We start from the raw sequence: 23,928 nt of genomic DNA on the forward strand, positions 1-23,928 counted from the left end.
GTAGTTCTCGGTTATCCTGACCAACACCTTTATTTTCTATATAAAACTACTTAAAATTGTTTTTATCCCCGGAAACAACCCAATTTTCATCCAAACACTATTTTTTTTATCCCCATACTTATATCTATTCCTGTAACAGCTAGTTCTTGCTTATACCCGAACCAAACGGTTAGACGAGTCAAATTAATTACTGGCAATCTACAATTGGTCAATTCCTTTTTGGAGTCCTATTCTATGTTCTAATTATTCTCAAGTTTGGATTGGATTCTTAAGCTGAGGCTATATATACACGAATGGCTATTCTTTGTGGGTGTGCTTTATATGAGATTAATTAAGTGTGCGTTTCAGAGGCTTAGTTTGGTATTGAGCTGGATCTAATACTATTAAATAAAATGGAGTTGAGGAAACGCATATAAGAATATGCTTTTGCGTTCTCCGATAAAAATTCAGAAAATATATCGTAACCCATTAACCGTAATATGCAGAACGCAATATTATGTACGAAAACAAATAAAATATTTTTCTATCGTTGTTTCTCCCCGCAACAGTGCGTGTTGAAAAGGCCGAGCGAGCCGGGCTTGTTGGTGCGCACGCTAAATCTCAGGTCGGTAAGAGGCTGAGCCGATTAATCTGACTGTACGGACGCAGCTTGATAATTCGTCCATACATTGTGGTGTGGTTTAGATATATTTTAGATTTGGGTATTTGAGAGAGATATTAATTTTGTATTTTATCTTTGACAGTAATAAAGTTTTACTTCATCTTCGTCCGTGAATATTTGCTGGTGGTCAAACCACATAAACATTGTACTTTTCATTTTTTTTCTCTATTTTTTCGATTCTTTTTTGGTATTTTATGCCTGATAAATTAAATCTTTTTGGCTTTTACCACAATAGGCCTTGATGGAGGAAATTTATACTAATTGGATTCAAATTTCTTACTCAAAAATATATCTTTCATTTGCTTAATTAGTAACAATCGCACGATTTAATTAGAACCCGCTGAAAGAGTGAAGTTACTTTTTGTCTATTATTATAGAAAATAGTTACGTCATCTACATTATAGGACTAATTAGTTTAGTTATTTTATTTCGTTTCGTATAATTACAACTTCTATAATTATATATATGCACATAAGCATATATATATATATATAGAGAGAGAGAGAGAGAGAGAGAGAGAGAAGGTCTTGTGCGCTATTAGAAGTATAGAGACCTCCGATTTTGATGATGGGATTTTCAAATAGACAATCGGCTTTGTTAGACTTAATCTAGCGTATTTAAACTATTTTGAAAATAAATTTTGCAGTTTTTCGATATTATTTACCTAGTAATCGAAATAATTCAAAATCAACGAATGAAAATAAAAATATCATAAAATATTATGATGTAGCACTAAAATTTTCGATCATAAATATTGATCTTGTTGTAGATAATATAAATAATTTTTTATCAAAATTTTATATGATTTGAATACTTCTACACCGTTAAACTTGCAAAATATCAGCCGTTAAAAATTGATGATTATATAACACTTATACTACATCATTATTAATTCGCTAATCATATCATTTTTTAGGAAAAAAGTACAATAAAAATATTTTTTTAATAATCATCAAAAGAAAATAATCTAATTAGTTGGAGACGCCACATCGGCAATATAATTGGTGTATTCTAGACTTTTTCCTTATTTATAGTGTTTGTGTTATTTTAAAAATTATTTTGGTATAAATTTAATTTGCTCTCTTGTGATTTAGCTCATTTTTAGTATATTACCCACAAAGTTGCACTAGTTATTTTGTGATTATATTTATTTTTATCTAAAAAATATACTATCACATAGAATAGCTAAGTAAATTTTTTTAATAATTAAATGTAATTTTTGAGTTCACAAGATGATAAAAAAATAATAAGCTAAATTATAGGATGTTAAGTATAACTTTTTGAAGCACGCAATGGTAAAATAAAAATAAGCTAAGCCATAGGGCAGCAATTTTAAGTTAATTAGTAGGGCAGCAATTTTAAGTTAATTAGTATTCTATTCGGATGCATGAATATTTTATTTCAAATATCATTCTAATTTACACAAGAAGCACTTAAGAGTATATATGGGCAAATATCTAGAATAGATACTATATTCATTCTTTAACTTATTTATCAGAATACAATTAATCATCTTATAGGTACAAATATGTTATCCTAACAAATTATAAATAATAAAATATTTTAAATAAAAAATTAAAATTTTAATTTCTAATTATATAAAAAAATCTTTACATCAAATAAATATCTGAAATAAGATTTTAAAGTATCAAAATATAAGTTAAACATTATTCATGTTACACCATTTTCTTTTTTATGTGAAGGAAAGATATTAAGCTATCTATTTTATTAATTTCTTTTAAAAAATAAACTAATTTAGAAATGTAAAAGAACTAGTTTTCAAACTTAATATCTCAGATGCCAACTATCAGTTAGAATGTGTCACATACTGTAAAGCACTTTTCGGCCCATTGAACCTTTATGAAGTTGCACTTCTGTTAAAGTTGGTTGATTTTTTATTTATTTCTTTATTAAAAGATAAAAATATATTGAATTTATCTGAATTATGAATTATTTTGAGTTAGCTATGGATATTTCAAAATTTTAATTTTACAATCTTATCTTTTAATTTGTTTGACCAAGTCAGTCAACGATATTTTTACTTCAAAAATTTAAGCTAATTATTTATTTTAATAAATTTATAGCTGCGAGAATTGTATGAAGTATGTTAACAAAATCTGTAAGAATAAACGACGGATTCAAAATACTCCTTAGTTTAAGTAAGTTCTATATGTTTTTACCAAATTAAAATTTTCAAATAACTTTTTGTATCAATAAAAAATAAAACAAAAATTTATATTGGAGCTTATGTTTTCAATAAATAAATTTTAAAAATTAGGGGCCTTTGTTTATATACAATTCACTACTATTCAAAACTTTTAAATTTACCCATCTATTTTCAAAAGTACCCTTAAGGAATTTTTCAAAACTCCATGGTCAACTCAAGATAAATTAGATATTTTTGAAATTCTGCCATATCATTCCTAATAATTAATATCTTAATTTTATTTCTTAAATGACGGATTACTGCTCTAATAACGGTGTTCAAGATTTATCCAAGCTAAATATTTGTCTGGGAATGATCAAATTTGTTAATCAATGGATTTTTCTTTTCGAAAAAAAATTATAGAATAATTTTCCATGCATAATTATAAAAGAGAAGAAGAGAAAATAAAGCGAAACACTATAGAGATAACTATGATTGCTCCTCGACCATTAAGATTATAATACAAATTTGTATAGTCTTGATACTTTGTGTGAAAATTTTATTTTATTTTATTTAAATATAAAATTATTTAAATATTATTTTTTATTAGTTTAAATTTTTAGAATAAAATGGTTGTTTCGTATTATTTTGATATGGTATTAGAATTGAAGATTCTGAATTCAAGTTATTAATTTAAGTCCACATCATGAGCCTAATGAAAAGTTTCGAGTTTAGACGTGAGGGAAAGTGTTAAATATAAAAAAATTTAAACATCGTTCTTTACTAGTTTAAGTTTTTAGAGTGCAACAGTAGTTTCATTTCATTTAACAGTTGTTTTGGTTTTAAAGGTGCCTACAAGCTTCCCATAATATAGTTTTGGATATATATTTGTGTATATTCACTCTGAATATAGTTTTATGAGTAATACTTCAATACACCATATAAATTTTGACCATTTATTTTTCTTAATAGGTGGTTTAGATTTAATATAAATCTAGAGGTGACCTACTATTGAAGCATTGGTATCATTCACCAGGCACCTATTTAAAGGGTATTTTGGTCTTTGTAAAATATTATGGTCTACAAAACCAGTTTTATCCAACTAAGAATACTGTGATCTTTTCAAAAGCCTATGGTAGTTGGATTTCAAATTACAACCAAATTGTAAATTTAAATTCAAAACAACATTTAAAACTTAATTATAAATCAAATTCAATTTTTTTAAATATAAAACACAAATTTAAAATAAAGCTTTCAGTTCCAATTTAAAATTTCAATTTAAATCAAAAATTAAATTTTGGCTTTAAGATTAAAAATTCAATTTAGATTCAAATTTAAAAGTTTAATATAAATTTCAAGATTAAAATTTTATATTACAATACCAACTTCAAAAATTAAATTTAGATTTAATATTTTTTGAGCCGGATACTTAACAAATTGGGTATTATCTAATTTGGTAAGTTACCAAAGTAAATAAAATATTTAATATTTATAGGATGGTGACAAATTTGGTATATACTACTATTTTTTTTTTCCAATATTGTTATATTAACTAATTCAAATCGGTAACCTGCTCAACAGGTTATGTCATGTAAAATCCAATTATACTCTTTACTAATTAAAGAATTAGATTTTAATATTTATGGTGTATTGAAGCATTCCTCTAGTTTTATTAATCAATGTGGATTTTTTTTTTTATGCTATTTGTTGCTTGTAATATCACATATGATTGTCGACACATTAATAGTCTTTAAAAATATGTATATAGGAGCAGTAATTTTATGAATCTAAACCTACAAGTTATTGAAACTGGATGAACGAATTAGAACGCAACCTAGACAATGACGTACACAATTTGATTAGAAAAATCTTAATTAAGAAAGAAGGAAACAAGGGGAATAAGATAATTAATTACAAGATGACGTCACATGATATCAATTAATTCTTCAACAAGGCCCAAGTATAATTTGCCCAATGGCCTTGATGCAGGAAACTTACCCTAATTGGATTAAAGTTTTTTAGACAAAAATATATCTTCATTGCTTAGGTTAAATCACATGATTTAGAACTTGCCGAAAGAGTGAAGTTAATTTTTGTCTATTATTATAGATAATTGTTAATTACGAGACTGTTTGGTTCACTCATTTTACTTGGTTTCGTATAGCTACAACTGCTACAGTTATGTATATTTATTCTCTTTGGTAGTTTGAAAATGTCTCTAATTTCTCACCAGTTGGGTGATTCGTTTTTTTCCCAACTATTGATATATGGGTGGAGTTGGAGTTAATTTGAGTATAATTCCAATTATATAGTAGTTAGACTCAAATATACTAAGCCTGGACACCTATTTAAATTTATGTACAATTAAAACTATAAATAAGTAGTTGTGTGCAGTCAAATAGCCTCTATACTGAACATACATTATAGACGGTCACGATAATGTATGAAAATGTACCTCTCAAAAGAAGAGATAAAAAAAAAAAAAAACTTTTTATACACTCAAGAAAAAGGGTGTAGATCTTACCCCTCACAATTTAGGGCTGACAGAATCCAAATAATTTTTAATAAAAAAAAATGATGTGATAAGTAAAGTATTAATGACCTTGGAATAGAGTGGGAGTAAAATATACACCTAACTATGGGGTGTACTGGTATCATTGCTCACAAGAAAATAGCCTCATAATTGGTAGCAAAGATTATAGCTGCAGTATATATAATTTTTCTTACAATATTTCTCCAATTTGGAATTAAAAAGAAAAACTCGTTAGCAAAGTGTAAATTTCCAGTCAAATTGGAAAAAAAAGAAGAAGAAAATTCCAATTCAAAATGAATTGAGCTTTGAAGAGGTTAATGGCAACAAAATTTATTGTGCATCTCATAAAAAAGCAGAGAGGGCTGAAATTACTTTTAAGCTGTAATTAAATGCTTAATTTCATTGCTTTTGTAAACAATATTTGCCCGCAACTCTACTTTTTCAAAAAATGCGGTTATTAATTTTGTCCTGAGTGATTATGAAGTCACTTACAAGATAGATAGAGATGAAAAAAATAATCAAAAAAACATATCTGCTGTAACTTTTTTTTTTTTTTTCCCTTTTATATACTAGTGTGAAATTTTTTTCAAAAAATAAATAAAAAAGGGGATAATTGTATTTCTAAAGCCATTGACTTTTATCATGGAACGGTGGTAGAAAAAATATTATTCTTTTGAATTTCAGGACCAGTAAAAATCATTTTTAACGTGAGAATCGATTACTTATCAGCAAACAAACAGGCCCTTCAAGTTGGAATATCATGCATGGCACATTTCCACGACTTTGAGTAATTGCAAGAGCTCAATATTTTTGTTCCACCCACTGGCTATAAGGTGATGCCTTGGTATTGAATACATTTTCTTTCAATACTTTAGCACACTTTCTTAAAAAAATATATATAATAAAATAAGAATAAAAAAACCATATCAAGAGTAGTCCTTCATATTTGGTACAAGTGAGAAATTTTTGGCAGCATATAGAAAAGAGAATTCTGATTTTATTTAGCAAAATTGATTAATTTTCAGATCATTACATTTTAGCCATCAGTTGCGCTTATTTTTGACATCTTTTTCTTAAGTCTTGCAAACCATACTCTAGAGGTTACATAGAGAGTATCATACAAACTGTCTACATATTGGAACCACCAAATCCTAAATCTTTTATTAACCAACAGGGCTCCAGTAATAGGCCAAAATCCAACTGCAAATCCTGCTATTGTAATAAGGCAAAGGAGTAAGATCTCTTTTCGATTTTCATCTGCCTTTTTTGAAACATCAGATCCTGCACGACCATTAACAGTCGGTGGAGTACGACTTAACTGGCCAATTGTCGGGCCTTCGGCTTGGCCTTCATTACCTGGGCAACTCACATTTATTTGGAATCCGCAGAGATATTGGTTTCCGACATATATGTTAGGGTCGGTGAATGTGTCCATCGGAATTCTTCCTGAGAAGTTGTTGTACGATATGTTCCAGATTTCCAAGAAGCTTAAGTCGGACAAGCTAGAAGGAATTGCTCCTGATAACTTGTTTCTCGACAAGTCCAGATATAATAGTTGCGTCAGATCGCCGATCTTGAAAGGTATTTGTCCTGTTAGATCATTACTCGACAAGTTGAATATCAACAATCCCAGAAGATTTGTTAGTTCATCGGGTATGCGTCCCGACAAGCTATTCCTAGAGAGATCCAAGATCGTCATCTGCAAAAGAAGATCACTACCATATTGATCTTCTCTTCCTTTGATGTCCAATATCATATTCTCATCATGAATACCAATTGTGCTGTTTAGGATAGGTCCAATGTTTGTATGAGGGTTCCTCATAGCCATGAAGTTGCCGAAGGTCATCGGTATCGGCCCTGAAAGATTGTTGTTTGAGAGGTCTAAGATTCGGAGAGCAGTAAGATTAGAGAGTTCTGTTGGAATTCGGCCGACAAACTTGTTTGATTTCAAGCTAAGAATCTTGAGAGACGAGAGCTCTCCAAGCCAGATTGGTATCCTTCCTGTAAACATGTTACCGCCAAGATCAAGAGTATCCAGCATCTTGCAGGTCTTTAAGGATGAGGGAAGCTCTCCAGATAAACTGTTTTTCCTTAGGTGCAATGATCGAAACTGAGGCGATTCACAAAGCCATTCGGGTATTCCTCCAGAAAGATTATTATTTGAAAGATCCAAAACTTCTAATTGAGTATTATTTTGACAGTTTGGGAGCTCTCCTGATAAATTATTGTTTGAGATTGATCTGGTAATCAATTGTGAACTACAAATAGACATGGGGATCCTGCCATTTATTCTATTCCTCGACAACAAAAGCGCACTTAAATTAGGCATTAGCTGGAAAATATCATCAGGAATAGGGCCCATAAATGAATTGCTTGACAAATCTAGTTGTGCCGTGTTTGACGGAAAACGTGGCACTGGTCCCTCAAAGAAGTTGGAACTTAAATCAATAAATAAATCTGTATCAGCCCTGAATTTTATTAAGTTGGGTATCACACCATGTAGCTCATTATTAGCGAGATAAACAGTAGAAAGATTGGTCATTGAGTTCCAAAACCAATTTGGCACTGAATCTGAAATCCCCGTGGAAGATAGATCGAGGCTGGCTAGAGACTTCTGAGTATGAAGCCATGAGGGAAACTGGGGGCCTAGTTTACAGCCACGGAAGACCAAATCACTGAGTTGGAAAGGAGGAACCCAATTGTTGCTCAGATTCAAAACCAACGAGTTAGAAGTCAGGTCGATGATCTCCAACTTTGTAAGATTAGAAAAATGATATTCTGAAATAACTCCGATGAGAGCGTTGGAGCTAAGATCCAAAGATTTTACCTCACTAAGGTTTCCAAGACATTCCGGAACAGTGCCATTTAGCTTATTGTTATAAAAAGCGAACACCTGTAAGGTGGATAGTTTACAAAAAGAGGTGGGGATTGAACCGGAAAGTGAGTTCAATGAAAGATCAAGAATATTTAGATTGTTCAGGTCACTGATCCAATCCGGCATGTTGCCACTTAGAGATGTGCTACTTAAGTACAACTCTCGCAAGCTATTTTGGAGACATCCAGAAAAAGACTCTTTGAGTGCATCTAACCGGGAATTAATTGTGGAACCTGAAAAATCTAGTGTGCGAAGCTCACAGAGATTGCCCAAACTAGACGGCACCCCGGCATCGAAGTCAACATTGCCCAGTTCAAGCACCTTTAGAGAAGCCAAGTTTCCAATTGCAGATGGAATGAGCTCTGCAAATCCACTTGAAGTGAGATAAAGATATTGAAGGGAAGTAATTCTAAACAACCAGTCGGGTAAGCTAGAATTTACTTCGCTGTTATTAGGATAATCATCAAGTGACGTGTAAGAAAGATCCAAAAGGGAAAGAGAGGTAAAATTGACATGCGGGAGAGATTGTGGAAAGTTAACAAGTTGGCACTGCTGCAAACGAATGTCTTGTACTAAAGGAAGCATGTTCAATGCTTGTAGGCAATTAGACGTATTCTCAATCGAAGAATAGCTCATATCAATATGAAGTAGAGAGGTGAGTCGAGAAAGCCAATTAGCGTTACTCAATGTAAGTGGATTACCAGAAAGATCCAGAATTTGAAGTCTTGAGAGATTTCCGAGCTGATCGGGTACCGTCCCAAAAAAATACGACTGAGATATGTTAAGATAGTTTAACTTCTCGAACGAACCGATCCACTGGGGAATCGATATGCCTGCAAAGTAATTGCTGCTGAGATCCAAATAGCTCAGTTGCTTAAGACGGAGCAAAGAAGGATTGATTTTGTTGCCGACAAGTTCTCTCCCTTGAAGATCTAAATGCACGATGTGTCCGGTTCGGTTGTCGCACTCCACGCCTTCCCATTTGCAGCAATTTTTTCCCTCCCAAGAAAAGAAGACAGCTGCAGTTCGGTTGAAACCTCCGGCAAACCTCAGAAGTGCTTCCCTCTCGGCATCTGGGCAACTCATATTAGAAGATTTGAATGCCACAGCATATGCAAACGAGAGGAACAACAGCAAAGCTCTTTTTATTGCTTTGTAATAATCCATTCTCAGAATTTCTTCTTCTTCTTCTTCTTTTTTTTCTTTTTTTTTTTTTTTTTTTTTTTGTTTTCCCCGATTTTTTTTTCTTTTTTTTTAGCAGTGCCTCACGTTGGATTTATAGTTACCAAAGCTTATAGGCTAAAAAGTCAGTCAACACGAAGTTGCACCGAAATGCCACCATAAAATGCTTCCCACTTTGTTGACGAGGGTGTTTAATTTTCCAAGATGACTTAGACTTCACCATTATGGAAAAGCCGAAAGCTAATTTAATAAAGAGACAATCTATAATATCTATAATCTATAATAACATACATGAATTCTCAGTTTTGGAACAGGTGGCGAGCGTGGAGGCGTGGGCAGGGGCGAGCGCGGGGCGCGGGCAGGCGGGCGCGCGTGGCGGGGCGCCTCGTGGCGCGGGCACGCGGGGCGCGGGCAGGAAGCGCGAGCCGGCGCAAGGCGCGGCGGGACAGGTGGCGGCGAGCGAAGCGCGGCAGGGGCGAGCGTGGGGCGCGGGCCGGCGGGCGTGCGTGGCGGGGCCGCCGCGTGGCGCGGGCGAGCGGGCTGCGCGGCAGGCGGCACGTGGGCGGGCCACGTGCGCGGGGGAGAGGAGAGGGAGAGGAGAGGAGAGGCGGGCGCACGTGGGCGCGGGCGCGCGGGGCGCGCGCAGGCGGGCGAGCTCGCGGGCCGCCGCGTGCGCGGGCGAGAGGACGGGGAGAGGAGAGGAGAGGAGCGAGAGGAGAGGCGGGCCCAGCTAGGAGAGCAGAGAAGGTAGAGAGAAGGGATTTTTTTTTTTTTTTTTTTGTCTCTTTTTGTCTCTTTCTACTTTTTCTTTTTTATTTTTATTTTATAATATTGTTCTCTTAATATATGATTAAAAAATTTATAAATTTTTTAATTCAATTAAAATTTTATTTATTTTTATAAAAATTTAAAATATATAAATAATTTTAAATAAGTTAATTATTTGTATTCAATATAAATTTTAATTAAGATGAATTAAAGAATTATTAAAAATAGATAAAAAATAAGGAAGGATTTAAAAATGAAACATTAAAAAAGTAAAAAAAATAAAAATAAAAGAATAAGATAGATAGAAGAAAGAATAGAGAGCAAAATGTAAGAACAATAAATTAATTTTTCTAAAAATTATATATAATTATAATAATAATTATAATATATATAATTATAAATATAATTATATATAATTTCTTATTAGTATGATTTTTATCTTTATTTTTTTAATCTTTCTTATAATTTATTTTTATAATTTTATTACAGCAATAGTTGTTTATTTTTTAGTTATTTTTTTATATAATTTTTTGACTCCTTATTTTTATTATTATTTATTTTATTTATATATTTATTTCTGCAAAATCATCCCGCCGCAACGCGCGGGTCCTTCACTAGTTATCAATATATCCCTCTCAAATTCTCACCTGTTATATATTGCGCTGAAAAACATCTGTTCCTAAATATATCTTCCAAAATTTTTAAATAAAAATTAAAAGAAAATCAAATCCTTGGATTCGGTTGGGTCTGAATAATTAATATACTATATACCAATATTCTAAAAGGAAATATGTAAAAAAAACATACCCTGTCATTTAACATCCGGGCGGCACTCGATCTACATATTTAAGTTATTAATGCACTTATTGGGTCTATTTGAACGAATTTGAATAGTGGCTGCCCACATAAGCTCGAGTATGGATAAGGATGTCCAGTACGGATATCCGAAATTTTATCCGAAACCAAATCTGAAAAGAACGAATTTATTCAATTCTAAACGGAAATAGTTTTGGATATGAATATAAGAAACAAAAACTCAAATAATTTGGATTCAGATATGAATTTATTTATATATTTTTTGAATTATACTTTAAAAATTTAGATTTAATGTTATATATTTTAAAATATTGTAAATAGAAATAATTGTTTCGGGTTCGGGTTTGGGCTCTGGTTTCGAAGAAGTTTAGGTAGGGCTGGCAAACGAGCGAGCCGGCTCGCGTTCGACTCGTGTTCGGCTCGATATTTGGCTTGCTCGAGCTCGACTCGAAATTAAATGAGCCGAGTTTGAACAAAATAAAAGGCTCGAAATTCATTTCAAGCCGAGCTTGAGTATTACTCGGCTCGTTCGAATTAGGCTCGAAAAGCTCGAAAAGCTCGAAAAGCTCGAAAATATATATATATATATATATAGGCCGGGGCTACTATACTCTTATGAGTATAGACCCCCTTGTACTCATAAATTTTTAACCGTTGATTGATGGGATGTGTGGTTAGGATGATGGTGGTCCCACTTAAAATGATAGTGGTCCCCTAGAGTTGAGTGGGTAGTTGGTTGAATAGTATGATCTAACGGATGGAAATGATCAGTGAAATAAATCTAAGGGCCGAAAACTTATGAGTATAAAAGAGCCAATACTCATAAAAGTACAGTAGCCGGACTCTATAGATATTTATATATATATATATAATGTATTTTAATTATATATAGGCTTTAATTTAATTTGGGCCATTATTGTTGGCCCATAAAATAAACCCAACAAGTACAACCGTGCAATTGAGCCCAACTCTAAATTTACATAACACACTCTCTCTTTCAGACTTTCACTGTTGCACATAACCCTAAAATATGATAATATTCAAATTTCCAAATCCCTAATTTTTTTTCCTCTCTCTCTCTCTCTCTCTCTCTCTGACCCTCACCCAGTCAGGCAGTCACCCTAGCTCACATTTCTTACAATTATTTTGTATTTTGAACTATTGAACATATTGTATCAAATTATAGGTAATGTTCTATAAAAATTAAACTATTGATTATATTATGTCGAGAATTTCAATCGGCTCGTTTAGAGCTCGAGCTCGGCTCGACTCGAAATTAGGCTCGCTCGAGTTCGGCTCGAATTAATTTCAAGCCGAGCTTGAGCCTAGATTTAAGCTCGAAATTAATTTCAAGCCGAATTTGAGATGACATAAGCTCGCTCGAGCTCGGCTCGTTTCCACCCCTAAGTTTAGGTCGGGGTCGTGTTTGGATATAGATTTTTAAAATCCATCGGATTGGGTTTAGATTCGGGTTTCGGGTTTGGTAGTCGGGTTTGGATTCAGTTTTTTGAAAATTTGCTCTAAATCCAACCCGTTGACATCTCTAGGTACAGATCGGACAAGGATCGAGTCTAGATCGAGTACAGAAACCTCTATATGTATATATTGTATAAAGCACAAATATTTATTCTATGGTAAGTGTAAAATAAAAATATAAATTTATAATAGATACACCATAAGTTCAAAACACATGCATGTATTTTTTTGAGAAAAAGGTAGCACGCTACCTGCTTCATTCATTTAGAGGATGAATTAGGCTTACATAATGGAGGCAACCGGGGCCTCCGACGGGAGAAAGAGCGTCAAAAGCCAGAAAAACAAAGACAAGAAACGAAAACGACAAGAGACTAAAACCAAAAAAAAGAAGGAAATGAGGGTAAGGGAAGCGAAAGCGACAAATAACTAAAACCAAAAGAGGAAGAAAGAAAGTGTAAAAGCGACAGGCGTCAAACAGCAGGGATCCAGCAGGGTCAACAAGGAGCGATCCAGGTGTCAAGCAGCAGTTTTGCCCGTTCCAGGCACCGAGTAGGGTTGGGGGCAATCTCTCGAAAGATTAAACTATTCCTTTTCGTCCAAACGACTCACCAAATGGCAGAAAGGAGGGAGGGGGAAATAAGTCTCTCTTTGGCGTCTCTTAGATCAATAAGTTTAGACCAGAGGTCTCTCACATCGTCCGAGGGATCAGTCAGAGCCTCCAAGCCGCCTACGCTCAGCAAAATAAAGCGAACAAAGACACAGGAGCTTATGAGGTGGTCGCAACTTTCCAAATTAACGGCACAGAAAAAACATGTTTGATCCGCTAGCCACCCTTGCTTATGGAGCCTGTCTGCAGTGGGGATCCTCTTACGAAGTAGTAGCCATAGGAATACTTTGATCTTGCCAGGGATATTCAATTTCCAGATATGTTGACTTAGGGGGTCCACCATGCCTGAGTCCGTGAGAAAGTGATAAAGGGATCTGACTGAAAACTTTTGGTTGGAGGTCCAACGCCATTTGATTAGGTCCGGAAGCTGAGTTGGCCGGATGGGCCGAAGCAAGTCCATAAGCAGGCCCTTTTGTCTATGATAGTTCACAGGTAGAGGCCCTGCTGGACCGCGGCAGATATATTGCCACCGCCAGCCATTAGGGCCCCAGCACTGAGCAATAGTTGTCTCCTTGTTTCGGGTATGACCGTAGATGTCGGGGAAGAGAGTACGAAGGGGAGCCTCGCCGTACCAAATTGATGACCAAATCTTAATATCTTTGCCGTTTCCGAGGTTGTAGGTTGTACCGCATTTAAAGATGTCCCGGCATCGCATTACACTTTTCCACCACTGAGAATATGGCACAAAGGCCCTGCCCTCATGAAGAGGTTTGCGTCTAATATAATAAATCGATTTGACTAACTTCTTCCAAGGTAGATCTGGTTCGCTAAAGAAGCGCCACCACCATTTAGTTAAAACCGCTGTATTCATAGTTGCCAAATCCTTGATTCCTAGGCCTCCTTCTTTTTTGCTTTTGCAGACTGCCCTCCAATTTACGAGGCATGCCCCTCCAGATATGTTTGTGCATCCGCACCAAAAGAAAGCTCTCCTCAAGGCTTCAATTCGGCGCAGAGCCCATTGTGGAGCTTTAAAGACGGAGAGGAAGTGAAGTGGCAGATTTGAAAGGACAGAGTTCACGAGGATCAACCTCCCTCCTTGGGAGAGGAGCTTGGCCTTCCACCTTTCAATTCTCTTATAATGCGGTTGATAATGATCGACCAGTCCTCTTTTCGCAAAGATCTATTGCAAAGGGGTAGTCCCAGATAGCGGATAGGGAGGCTTCCAACTTGGCAGCCCAGGATGTTAGCAAGCCTGGTAGCTCTAGAGGTGTTTGAGCCCAGGTAGTACAGTTCGGACTTGTCCATATTGATTTGGAGTCCAGAGGCCCATTCATAAAATTTCCATAAGAAACGCAAATTTCGCAGGATAAATTTCCTAGGCTCGCAGAAGAAGATCGTGTCGTCGGCAAATTGAATCAGAATAGTTTGACAGTCCGAAGTTGGGCCGATTCCCCGAAGAAAGCTATTCCTGCAGGCCATGTCGGAAAGTCTGGAAAGACAATCTGCAACAATCAAGAAGAGATAGGGGGAGAGAGGGTCGCCTTGCCGAAGACCCCTTCGTGTTTTCAGCCAGTTTGTAGGAGTGTCGTTCACAAGGATGGCTATTTTGGCGTTACAGACGCACTGTTCAATCCAGGACCACCATTTTTCACTAAACCCGAGCCAAAGCATGATTCCTTTCAGAAAGGGCCACCGAACGTTGTTGAAAGCCTTTTCAAAGTCTGCTTTGAGACTGACGCATTCCTTCCTAGTTTTGGAGCACAAACTGATTAGTTTGCAGGCGTTGACGAACGAGTCCGCAAGCAGTCGGTCTTTGAGGAAGGCCGATTGGGAAGGAGAAATAATAGACGGTAGAACCAGGGCAATCCTATTCGCAAGAACTTTGGAAATAATTTTCTGGATGCCGTTGATGAGACTAATTGGGCGAAAATCCTTGGCCTGGCACGCGCTTTCTTTCTTGGGAATGAGGCAGATGAAGGAGTAGTCAATCGGGGCTGTGGAAAGCGTGCCCCCTTGGAGATCAATGAAAATCTTGTAAATGTCGTCTTTAACGGTTTCCCAAAAAGTTTGGTAGAAGATAAGTGGAAACCCATTAGGTCCAGGAGCTTTATCACTACCAAGTTGAAAAGTAGTAGCCTTAACTTCCTCCATGTCGAAGGGGGCAGTTAGACACTCAGGTTGTAGTAGCGTGTTGGATTGGAAGAGAGCGCTCCAATCCCCGAAGGAGGAAGGTCCGTTCTCTGCCTGACCGAACAATCGGTGGAAATACTGATAGAAAAAGTATCTTTTGTGATCCTCCGTGTTTAACAGTCTCCCAGTGTCATCTTCTATTACTTCAATGGGGTTGGTGCGTTTCCTTCCGTTGGCCACAGCATGGAAGTACTTGGTATTAGCGTCCCCCTCCTTGAGCCATAATTGTTTGGACCTGGTTTTCCAGAGGACTTCCTCTTCTTCCAAAATCTGTGTGAGGTTTGATTTGATACGTTCTCTCTTATCGTGGAGATCTAAGCTCAGATCTTGGAGCTCTTCCATCTGATCAATGGACTGAAGCTCATCCAGAAGGGACTTCTTAGCTACGGTAATATTGTAAAAGTTCGATTTGCACCATTCCTTCATACGAACTCTGCAGTGCCTCAGTTTAGCAGCAATAGTGAGGATCGCTGATCCTTTAGGACTGACTTCGTTCCACCATGTGGTACTTTGGAGATAAAATCCTCTTTCGTGAGCCAGACTTTCTCAAAACGAAATCTACGCGTCGGAGGTGGGAGCCTAGAGTAGAGGAGGATCGGAGTATGATCAGAGGTGATTCTAGGGAAGGCTTTGGCCTTGCACAGTGGGTGAGAGAGGTCCCATTCCGTGGAGACGAGGAACCTGTCTAGTTTTGCCATGGTGGGTTGACGATACATGTTAGACCAAGTGAAGCTTTGATTTGAAAGCGGAACATCAATGACCTTTAGGTTATTGATAAGATCCGAGAACATCTCCATGGATTTTCTACTCCAAGTACGTCCACTCCTTTCGGTTTGATTTCTGGTGAAGTTAAAATCCCCACAGATGACCCAGCTGGTGCAGCAAATATCTTTGAGGGAAGCCAATTCAGAACAGAAGGCGTCCTTACCCTCCCAGGTGGGGGGTCCGTAAACATTAGTGATGAAGAAGGTCGAGCCGCTCGCGTGATGGGAGAGGCGTATGGTAAGAGAGTACGATCGAACAATAACTTCTAGCCCAGCAAAGTAACTCGAGCACCAATAGATAATAAGACCTCCTGAGGCCCCGACGACCGGCAAAAAGTGACATTTATCAAAACTAGAGCCACAACATGATCTAAGAAAAGACCGAGATACAGAGTCGACTTTAGTTTCCTGGAGACAGACAACTGCACGGTAGTGCCTAGACACGATAGATTTAACTAGACATCTTTTACGAGGATCATTGAGACCTCGAACGTTCCAACTAAGAAAGGAAGACATCAAAAAGAGACGATCCCCTTAGGAGCAACATCAGAACAGTAAAAGGGAGAGAAACTAAGTTAAATTAGACCCCGACGGACAGGAAGTTCTGAAGATCCTTCGCTTCAGCATCAGATATCGCTACTCCAAGCAGAAGACTCTTCTTCTTGATTTTAGAGCGAGACAGATTACGAGCGGAGCGGCCTGGTTCAGACGAGGATCCTTCCAATAGTTTAGCTTTCCTGTTCGTTGCTCGCTCGAGCACGTTGACATCCGTCAGATTCGAGAGTCTGGCGCTTACCTTAAGGGAGGTTAGGGCTCCGCCAGTCAGTTGGGAGGGGGAGGGCTCAGCAGAGTGGAGGGGGGGAGCATGCTGGTAGGACAGAAGGAGCCCAAGGCCGGGCCACAGGAGGTAGGCAAGGTGGGAGGCAGCAAGTAGTCTCCGACCCCCGGGGAGGGAAGGCGCGTCATGGGAGGGAGGGCGAGCCGGGGGGGCTTCGGGCTGGCATGAGAGCTCAGGGGGTTCAAGCCCGGACTGAGGGAGCACCGATCAGGGGAGCCCGAGGCCGGACTGTCCAGGGCGAGGCCCACGTTGGGTCCACAGATGGGTTCCAGCAAGCGGAGGAGGCGGGCCGGGGGAAAATCTGGCCGCGACCGGGGCCCCAGCCCAGGGGTACGGGCTGGCGAGAAGCCACAGTGCCAGCCGGGGGAGCCGCTCGACCTAGGCGGGGAGCACAGGCAGGCGCGGAGCTCGATCGCGGGGAGCTGCGGACTGCCGCGGGAGGTGCTCGGCCATGCGAGGAGGCTCGGCCGACAGTGAGGGATCGCGTAGTCCAGGGTCAGAGGGAGCACTCAGGCAAGATCAGGCCGAGCCGGCTCATCCAAGGCCAGGCCTCAAGTTGGGCTCCACAGATTGGTTCGAGCAGGCGTGGGAGCTCGGTAACCGGCGGGGGACTCGCGGCGGGGGAGCTTGGAACCTGGCGGGTAGGGCTCGGGCCGGCGGAGGAGGAGCTCGGCCGAGCGGGGAGCTTGGACCGGCGAGGGCTCGGGCCGTCGGAAGGTCCTAGAGTCCGAACAGAGGGAGCACAAGCAGAAAGGCAGATGCGGCGGGGGACTTCGGACCGACGGGGGAGCACAGGCGCGGATCGGTGAGAGCTCGGGCCGCGCTGGGTGGATGCTCGAAACCGCTGGGGGAGCCGACACCGCAGGAGTGGCTCGTGGCGGCAAGTGTAATATACGAAAAATTTCGGGTTGCGATGCTAATTTTAATCTGGAATATTAAAGTGAAATGTGAATTGGATGTGCATCATTCCAGAGTGTTTCTGGACGTGTGGGAATGATCTCTGGAGGTAATTGGGTATTCGGGCACAAATCGGGCGCGAAATGAACTTGAAAGGGAATTTTCGGATTATGACGCTAACTTTAACCTACGCGATCAAAGTGAGATATGAATGTTAATTATAGTACCTCCGAATTATTTTGGAAGTGCGAGGATAGTTAATGACAAATTCCGGAGATGCTTGGATGTTAAAAAAATAAAAAAAAAGTCGGATTTTGATTACATTGTTAAATTTGGAACAAGTTGGTCGAAGTAAGGCCAAAATAAAATTAATTTGCTTTCGAGCTTAATTAGTAGCTTCGGCATAGTGTTTAGTATGATTTGGAAGTGATTAGAAATATTCGAGGCGAGGCAAGGTGGAAGAACGAAATGGGTTGATAATGCTGCTGCTGCCAGAAAATTCTGCAAGTGCAGATTTTGCATTGTGTACCTCAGTGAGGTACAGGTGTGTACCTCAGTGAGGTACAGGCCTTTAAAACCTGCAGCAGGGCTGAAATGTACTTATGTTGAATTGAGGGGTTAAGTTGCAATTTGTCAAGCTTATCACCTATTTCCAGCTGAGTGGCATGTGTCCACGTAATTGGACCCAACTCCTCTTCACTGGTTCTCATCTTTATCCCCTTCCTTATCTCTTTACAAGCTTAGGGGAATTGGTGGAGAGGGTGACAGCTTGGGTGTTTGAGGTTGTGACGAGTAGGGAAACCAGCAGAGGAGAAGTTATAATCAGAGGTAAGAGATGGTTTCCAATTAATAATCAAGTTAAATGCACTAAGAGAGGTTCTCTAAGGTAATTAAACTTGGTGTTATGCTGTAGATTAATTGGAAGCTATACAAGAGAAGGAAGTTGTTAAAGTGCTACCTTGGTAGAAAGGCTGCCAAGGAAGCTAATGAAGCAGAATTTAAGATGTTGGAGCTGCCGAATTGGAGCTGCCGCTGAGGAAGCTTTAGAACAAAATTTTAAGTTGTTGGAATTGAAAGTAACCAGAGGGATTATCAAATTAAGGTAAAGTGTACTCGATAATTAATTACAGTTCATGTAATTTCATTAAAGAGGAGTTACAACATTGAGGTTTGCTGCTGAAATTGGCAGATTTAGTGTGTAGGGCTTGTTGAAGCTGCCGAAGTGAGAAATTCAACCTGGGAAGCTTTGAACCTGAGGTAATTAATGACTTCTCAGCGAGGGTCTAGTTTAATTACTCCTTAAGAGAGAGTTCTAGATAAAGTAAGCATGTAAAGAAGCTTAAAGGAGCCTTTAATTGGTTCAAGTGAATATATGTATGCAGGAAATTTTCGAATTGAGGGAAGCAATGGTGCAGAATTCCAGCATGGTGCAGATTTTGAGGTTGAGCTGAAATTGTTGCCTTATTAGAGCTTCTTTGGTGTCCAAACTAAAAGAGGACCAAGTGGAACTTCAAGCTCAGGTGAGATTAATGTAAGTTCCTGGGCTAATGGGTGTTAATTGTACTCTATGCTGTAATGACTACAAAGAGAGTAGTCATGAGGCAGATTTCAGCATTGAATTCTGTTTACTATTGAAGCTGATTTCTAAGTAATTGAAGCTAAAAAAAATGAAACTCTAGGATGCTGGGAGCAACTTAGAAAGCTTCTAATTCAGGTAAGAATAGAAATTATCCCTGATTTGAGTAGTGGAATGTTATAAAGATAATTTCTAAGTGAGTTGTGAAGCACAATTTTTGAAATTCAGCCTGAACTGAATTTCAGCATGAGAGGTATTTGTTATTGAGCTGAGAACTATGTAATTGGACAGCAAATTAAGTCACTTATAATTATGTTATGATTAGGAGTTAGATTAGTTACTCTAGAAGAGTTCTAAGCATAAGAACTAATTGTTCTATGCTTATAATAAATGCTCGAAGAGGAGGTGAAATGCTGAAAATTCAGCATGAAGCAAGATTTCAGCATAATGCTGAAAATTAACATTGAGCTGAAACTTTAAGTATTATGGCTTCTATGAGATTTGCTTTAGTAAATACTTATGAGTAGTTGTTAAAAGGTGAAATTGAACTAAGACCATGATAACTTTATCTTAAAGTTGATAAGAAGTTTGAGAGTGAGATTATACTGATGTACATGTGGAAAGTATATCTATATGTATATAAGTGCTTAGAAGTTGAAATGCAAGTTTTGTTGAAAATGAATATGACGTCGGTTTAATCTCTCCTATACTTATTTGAATGAAAGTTAAACTTGCTCGAAAGTCAAAATTGATATTCCGACAGGTCGGCGACGCATTAATTACGGTAGAAGCCAATTCGTCTCTAATTGCATCGAGTCGCGTGATATTGTTCTTGATACACTTCAAGACGTGAGCTCTTAGTTGTTGACACCACTACAGGTGGGTGGTGCTATCCGAAGTCTTTGAATCACCTTTTATGTCTATGATAATTCATTGAGCATATTTATATTTGTTGTCATGCATTATAGGGTATTGGCATTGTGCAAGTGAAAGTATGTATTCCTATCAATAGTGAGAACATGTGAACATTAGAATGTGAATATAGAACCCTATGAATGTATGGACTATAGCAATAGTAAACTTGGTGACATTCAACTAGAGATTTGGTTAGCATCGAGAAATGGAATTGTGAAACTAGCATAAAGAACTAGTTAGAGTAAAGTGTAACAGTGTTTGTCAGTTGAATCCTCTAAAAGGGGATCAGATCATACTCACATTTGTTTAGTTCAAGTGAGGTCGCTCCTCCTTGAACGATGAGCTCCGGAGTAGTCATCTTTACTGGACCAGGAGGTGCGTCTCCCCCAGTTGACGGTCCCATCGGGTGCAGGTGCGTCTCCCCGATATTTGGGATAGCGTCAGTGAGTAATTGTTAACCAGAGGGTTAACCAAAATGAATTGGATAAACTCAGTAAAAGCATGCATGCATATTTACAGTTTTTCTATATTGCTTTCTTTCAGCTTTGTACAGGTATTGTAGTAGTTACATATTATAGTTGGTTACTATCTCAGTTTACTTTTCTTGCCTACATATGCCTGGATAGACCTAGTGGGTGAGTCGGCGAGGTCGGCGGCCGAACCCACTGGGAACTTTTAGTAGTTCTCACACTACTAACCATACAGGTTCCAGCGCGACGTTGTGGCTGAGGATCGCGACAAGAGCCCAGCAGCCTAGCTAGTGGGCACCCGAGTTCTAGTGGTATACCATTTTGGTTTCATATTGTACATAATGATGAACAAAGAGATGTGTAAATGAAAATTTAAGTGATGTAAATAACTAAATGTTCAGTTATTTAGTTATATATAGTTTAGTGTTAAAAGTTTTAAATTACAGTGAATTTTCAGTATAGTTAGCCTACTATCACTTGTGCTTGTTGCTTGCCCTCGTGCAAGCCATGTATATTGAAATGTTATCCTGGGAATTGTTTATTTCTTTATTCATGTACTCGTTGTTGTTGAGCCTTGGGCGGATAGAGGAGGTTCTGTCCGTTTGGCGTCTGTGTACGGGCTCGGATCGACCAAATTGGCGATAGCGGGACGTGACAGGCAGGAAGGTCCGAGCTCGGACCGGCGGGAGGGCTTGGGCTGGCAGGAGGGCTCGGGCCGGCAGGAAGGTCCGAGTCCGAGCAAAGGGAGCACCAGGCAGAGAAAGCCGAGGCTGGGCTCTCCAAGGCTAGGCCCAAGTTGGGCCCACAGGTGGAGTCCAGCAATTGGCTTCCCGGGCTCTCCAAGGCCAGGCCCAAGTTGGGCCCACCGGTGGAGTCCAGCAATTGACTTCCCAAGGAGAAGAGGTGGGCCCGTCCGATCGCTGGCTTTCCAAAATCCGAGGTCCAATTGAATGACCCAGGGCCCAGTGCAGGGTAGACAAGTGGGCCAGATAAAAGCGCAGCGAAGAGGAGGGTCCGCGTCAGTCCTGTCGGACAGAGGCCCAAATAAAGTAGTTTGAAATTTGAAACAGAGCAGCACAGTACTGGACCAAAGGGGGAGAGGCTCCAAGCAGAATTAATGCGCAGGGACTTTTCCCGATAAACGAGGCTTCCACAAAAGCTGATCCCGGCTTGACCAGAAGGGCTCGTCTTCCAACAACAGGCAAAAGGTGAGCGAGGCTGAGTAGGGTGAGACAAAAAGGAAGCATGATCAGCAGGCAGGCCAGTACTTTCTCTAACAGGCAGATCAACTTGCACGAAGGAGGAAAGATTTGGAGAAAGGCAAATCTGGCCGTTGGGGTACGGGATGCGGTCAGCCGAGGCGTCACCGATCGGCGATTCAGCCGAGGCATCACTGACCGGAGAGTCCTCGGCCGCGGGCGCCTGCCCTGACCCCGTGGAGACTAGAGAGGCTTCGGCCACTGGCGCCGACCCCCACCCCAGGGAGACCGAAGAAGCCTCGGTCACCGGCACAAACCCTAGGGAGACCGAAGAAGCCTCAGTCACCGACACCGACCTCGATCCCAGGGGGGCGATGAGGCCCAGTGAAGGTGGTCGGCAGCGCCTCCTATCTCGGATTTCGGAGGAGTCAGAGGAGCCGTCCGAGTTAGGGTCGTCGTCGTCCAGGGGCCTCCGCGCTCGTACTTCACCAAAGTACCGACGCTCCACCTCTAAGGATCTCACGTCAGGATCGACATGGTCCGTTCGCTCGTTGGGCGGGGGGGAGGATCACCACGGCCATTGTCGCTGTCTCGAGCCCAACGCTCAAGTTGGATTAGGACCGACATAGAGACGTCCCCGAAGGCGACCTCCAGATTCTCGGGTATGTCATGGAGGTGGTTGACGGCTACGAGGCAGCGGTAGCCGGAGAGATCTACCATGCGAGTCGTGTGCTCGTCCGCCCTGATGAATCGGGCGAAGCCGCCGACAAGAGCCGCAACGGTACGGGAAGACCAACATTTATAGGGGAGAGATACCAGTCTGATCCAAGCTTTGTAAGGAGGAGAAAACGGCGGGCGCCACTATAGGGATTCCAGGCATAGCATCGTAATCTAATATCCCCCAGGCTGAGGTTAAGCCTACGGACAAGGGAGTCGCTTGGAACCCATTCTGGAAGAAACACCACGAACTCTCGTTCCCTGTAGCGAGCCACCAGAAAGTCCATGGGGAAGCCTCCGAAACGGTTGGCTAGACCGTTGGCAATAGTGTCTTGAGCAAAGTGGCCAAGATTCGCAGGGAGGATGACATCCACAAGGAGTGCATTGCGGCGCTTGTTCTGCCGAGCAAAGAAGTCTTCTGTCTCCGAAACAAAGACGTTCAGGTAAGCTGGGCGAGCGCGCATGTAGCGGTAGACGTCCATCGGGAGGCGATCCATGCAGCTCCGCGCCTTGTGACCCGTTTTGAGGCACAGGGCGCACCGCAAAGGCTCTCGGCAAGCGGCTGCTCTGTGGTTCCGTCCCACGCACCGGAAACACCGGTCCTTGAAAGAGTGAGAATCAAACTTGGGGGGAGTGTTGCGAAAAGTGTTACGAAGAGGTGGTGGAGGGTGGCGCGAAGGGAGTGAAGCACGGGAGCGATGCGCCGGAGCGAAGCGCAGAGGTGGCGGCGGAGGGTTGCGCGAGGGAGCGTTGCGCAGAGGTGATGGAGAGTTGCGTGAAGAGGAGGGTGGGGCAGCGGAGAGGAGGGCCTCTTTGTAGGACGGGTTGCCAGGAGAAGTGAGGCGTCCGTTCCTTTTATAATGCACTTCGGTCCAAGGCTGATCCGCAGGCACTCCTTTGCCGTCGGTGTCCTTTACAGCTGGAGCAGGAGCACTAGGGGCAGGAGCGCTAGGGGAGTCATCCTTGCTGAAGAAGGTAACCTGAGCCAGGTCCAGTCCAGCTGAGTCCGCCCAGATCACCTTCTTCGCTAAGGAACGATCATTAATGCTGGAGCTTGAGGGGTGGGTGGTTGCCATAACTCCATTGCCCAGATGATGTTTAAGCTCCTGAAACCTCCGCTCCAAGTCATTACTCAGTCCAGATGAAATGACATTCACTGCTCCAGATCGCTCGATCGACCGATGCCGAGGATCCCCCAGCTGACTGGGACAGGGGGCCGCCGTCTTCCCGATCACCGTCGTGCTTGTTGTCTTGGCCGTCGTGCCTGTTGTCTTGGCCGCCGTCTTCCCTGTCGCCGT

General features: G+C 40.3%; 1 protein-coding gene and 1 long non-coding RNA gene across 8 annotated transcripts; one reads left to right on the plus strand and one right to left on the minus strand.

Moving 5' to 3' along the window:
* Window positions 6,318-9,785, minus strand: LOC109707092 (probable LRR receptor-like serine/threonine-protein kinase At1g34110). The gene is made up of 2 exons (XM_020228174.1): window positions 8,917-9,785; window positions 6,318-8,577 (listed from the first exon to the last, which is right to left on the minus strand). Exons 1-2 carry the CDS (start codon window positions 9,380-9,382, stop codon window positions 6,377-6,379), a joined length of 2,667 nt encoding a protein of 888 aa, XP_020083763.1. The 5' UTR covers window positions 9,383-9,785; the 3' UTR covers window positions 6,318-6,376.
* On the plus strand, window positions 18,416-21,157 carry LOC109708153. 7 transcript variants are annotated; one of them, XR_002215668.1, is made up of 7 exons: window positions 18,417-18,581; window positions 18,667-18,855; window positions 18,943-19,010; window positions 19,136-19,284; window positions 19,433-19,467; window positions 20,093-20,208; window positions 20,950-21,157. It is a non-coding gene; the product is annotated as an uncharacterized LOC109708153 (long non-coding RNA). The 7 variants fall into 7 exon arrangements; XR_002215667.1 differs by having other exon boundaries at window positions 19,136-19,273; XR_002215665.1 differs by having other exon boundaries at window positions 18,416-18,581; window positions 19,433-20,208.

This window comes from Ananas comosus, linkage group 3 (genome assembly GCF_001540865.1).
Source record: "Ananas comosus cultivar F153 linkage group 3, ASM154086v1, whole genome shotgun sequence".
NCBI lineage: Eukaryota > Viridiplantae > Streptophyta > Magnoliopsida > Poales > Bromeliaceae > Ananas > Ananas comosus.

Bases quoted from the DNA above. Each gene is read 5' to 3' on its own strand.
- LOC109707092 (XM_020228174.1), bottom strand. From the start codon at position 9,382: ATGGATTATTACAAAGCAATAAAAAGAGCTTTGCTGTTGTTCCTCTCG. The intron at 8,578-8,916 runs GTAATCCACTTA...GTGGATTTGCAG, and splicing joins TCAAATTCTGGATCTTTCTG to AGCTCATTCCATCTGCAATT.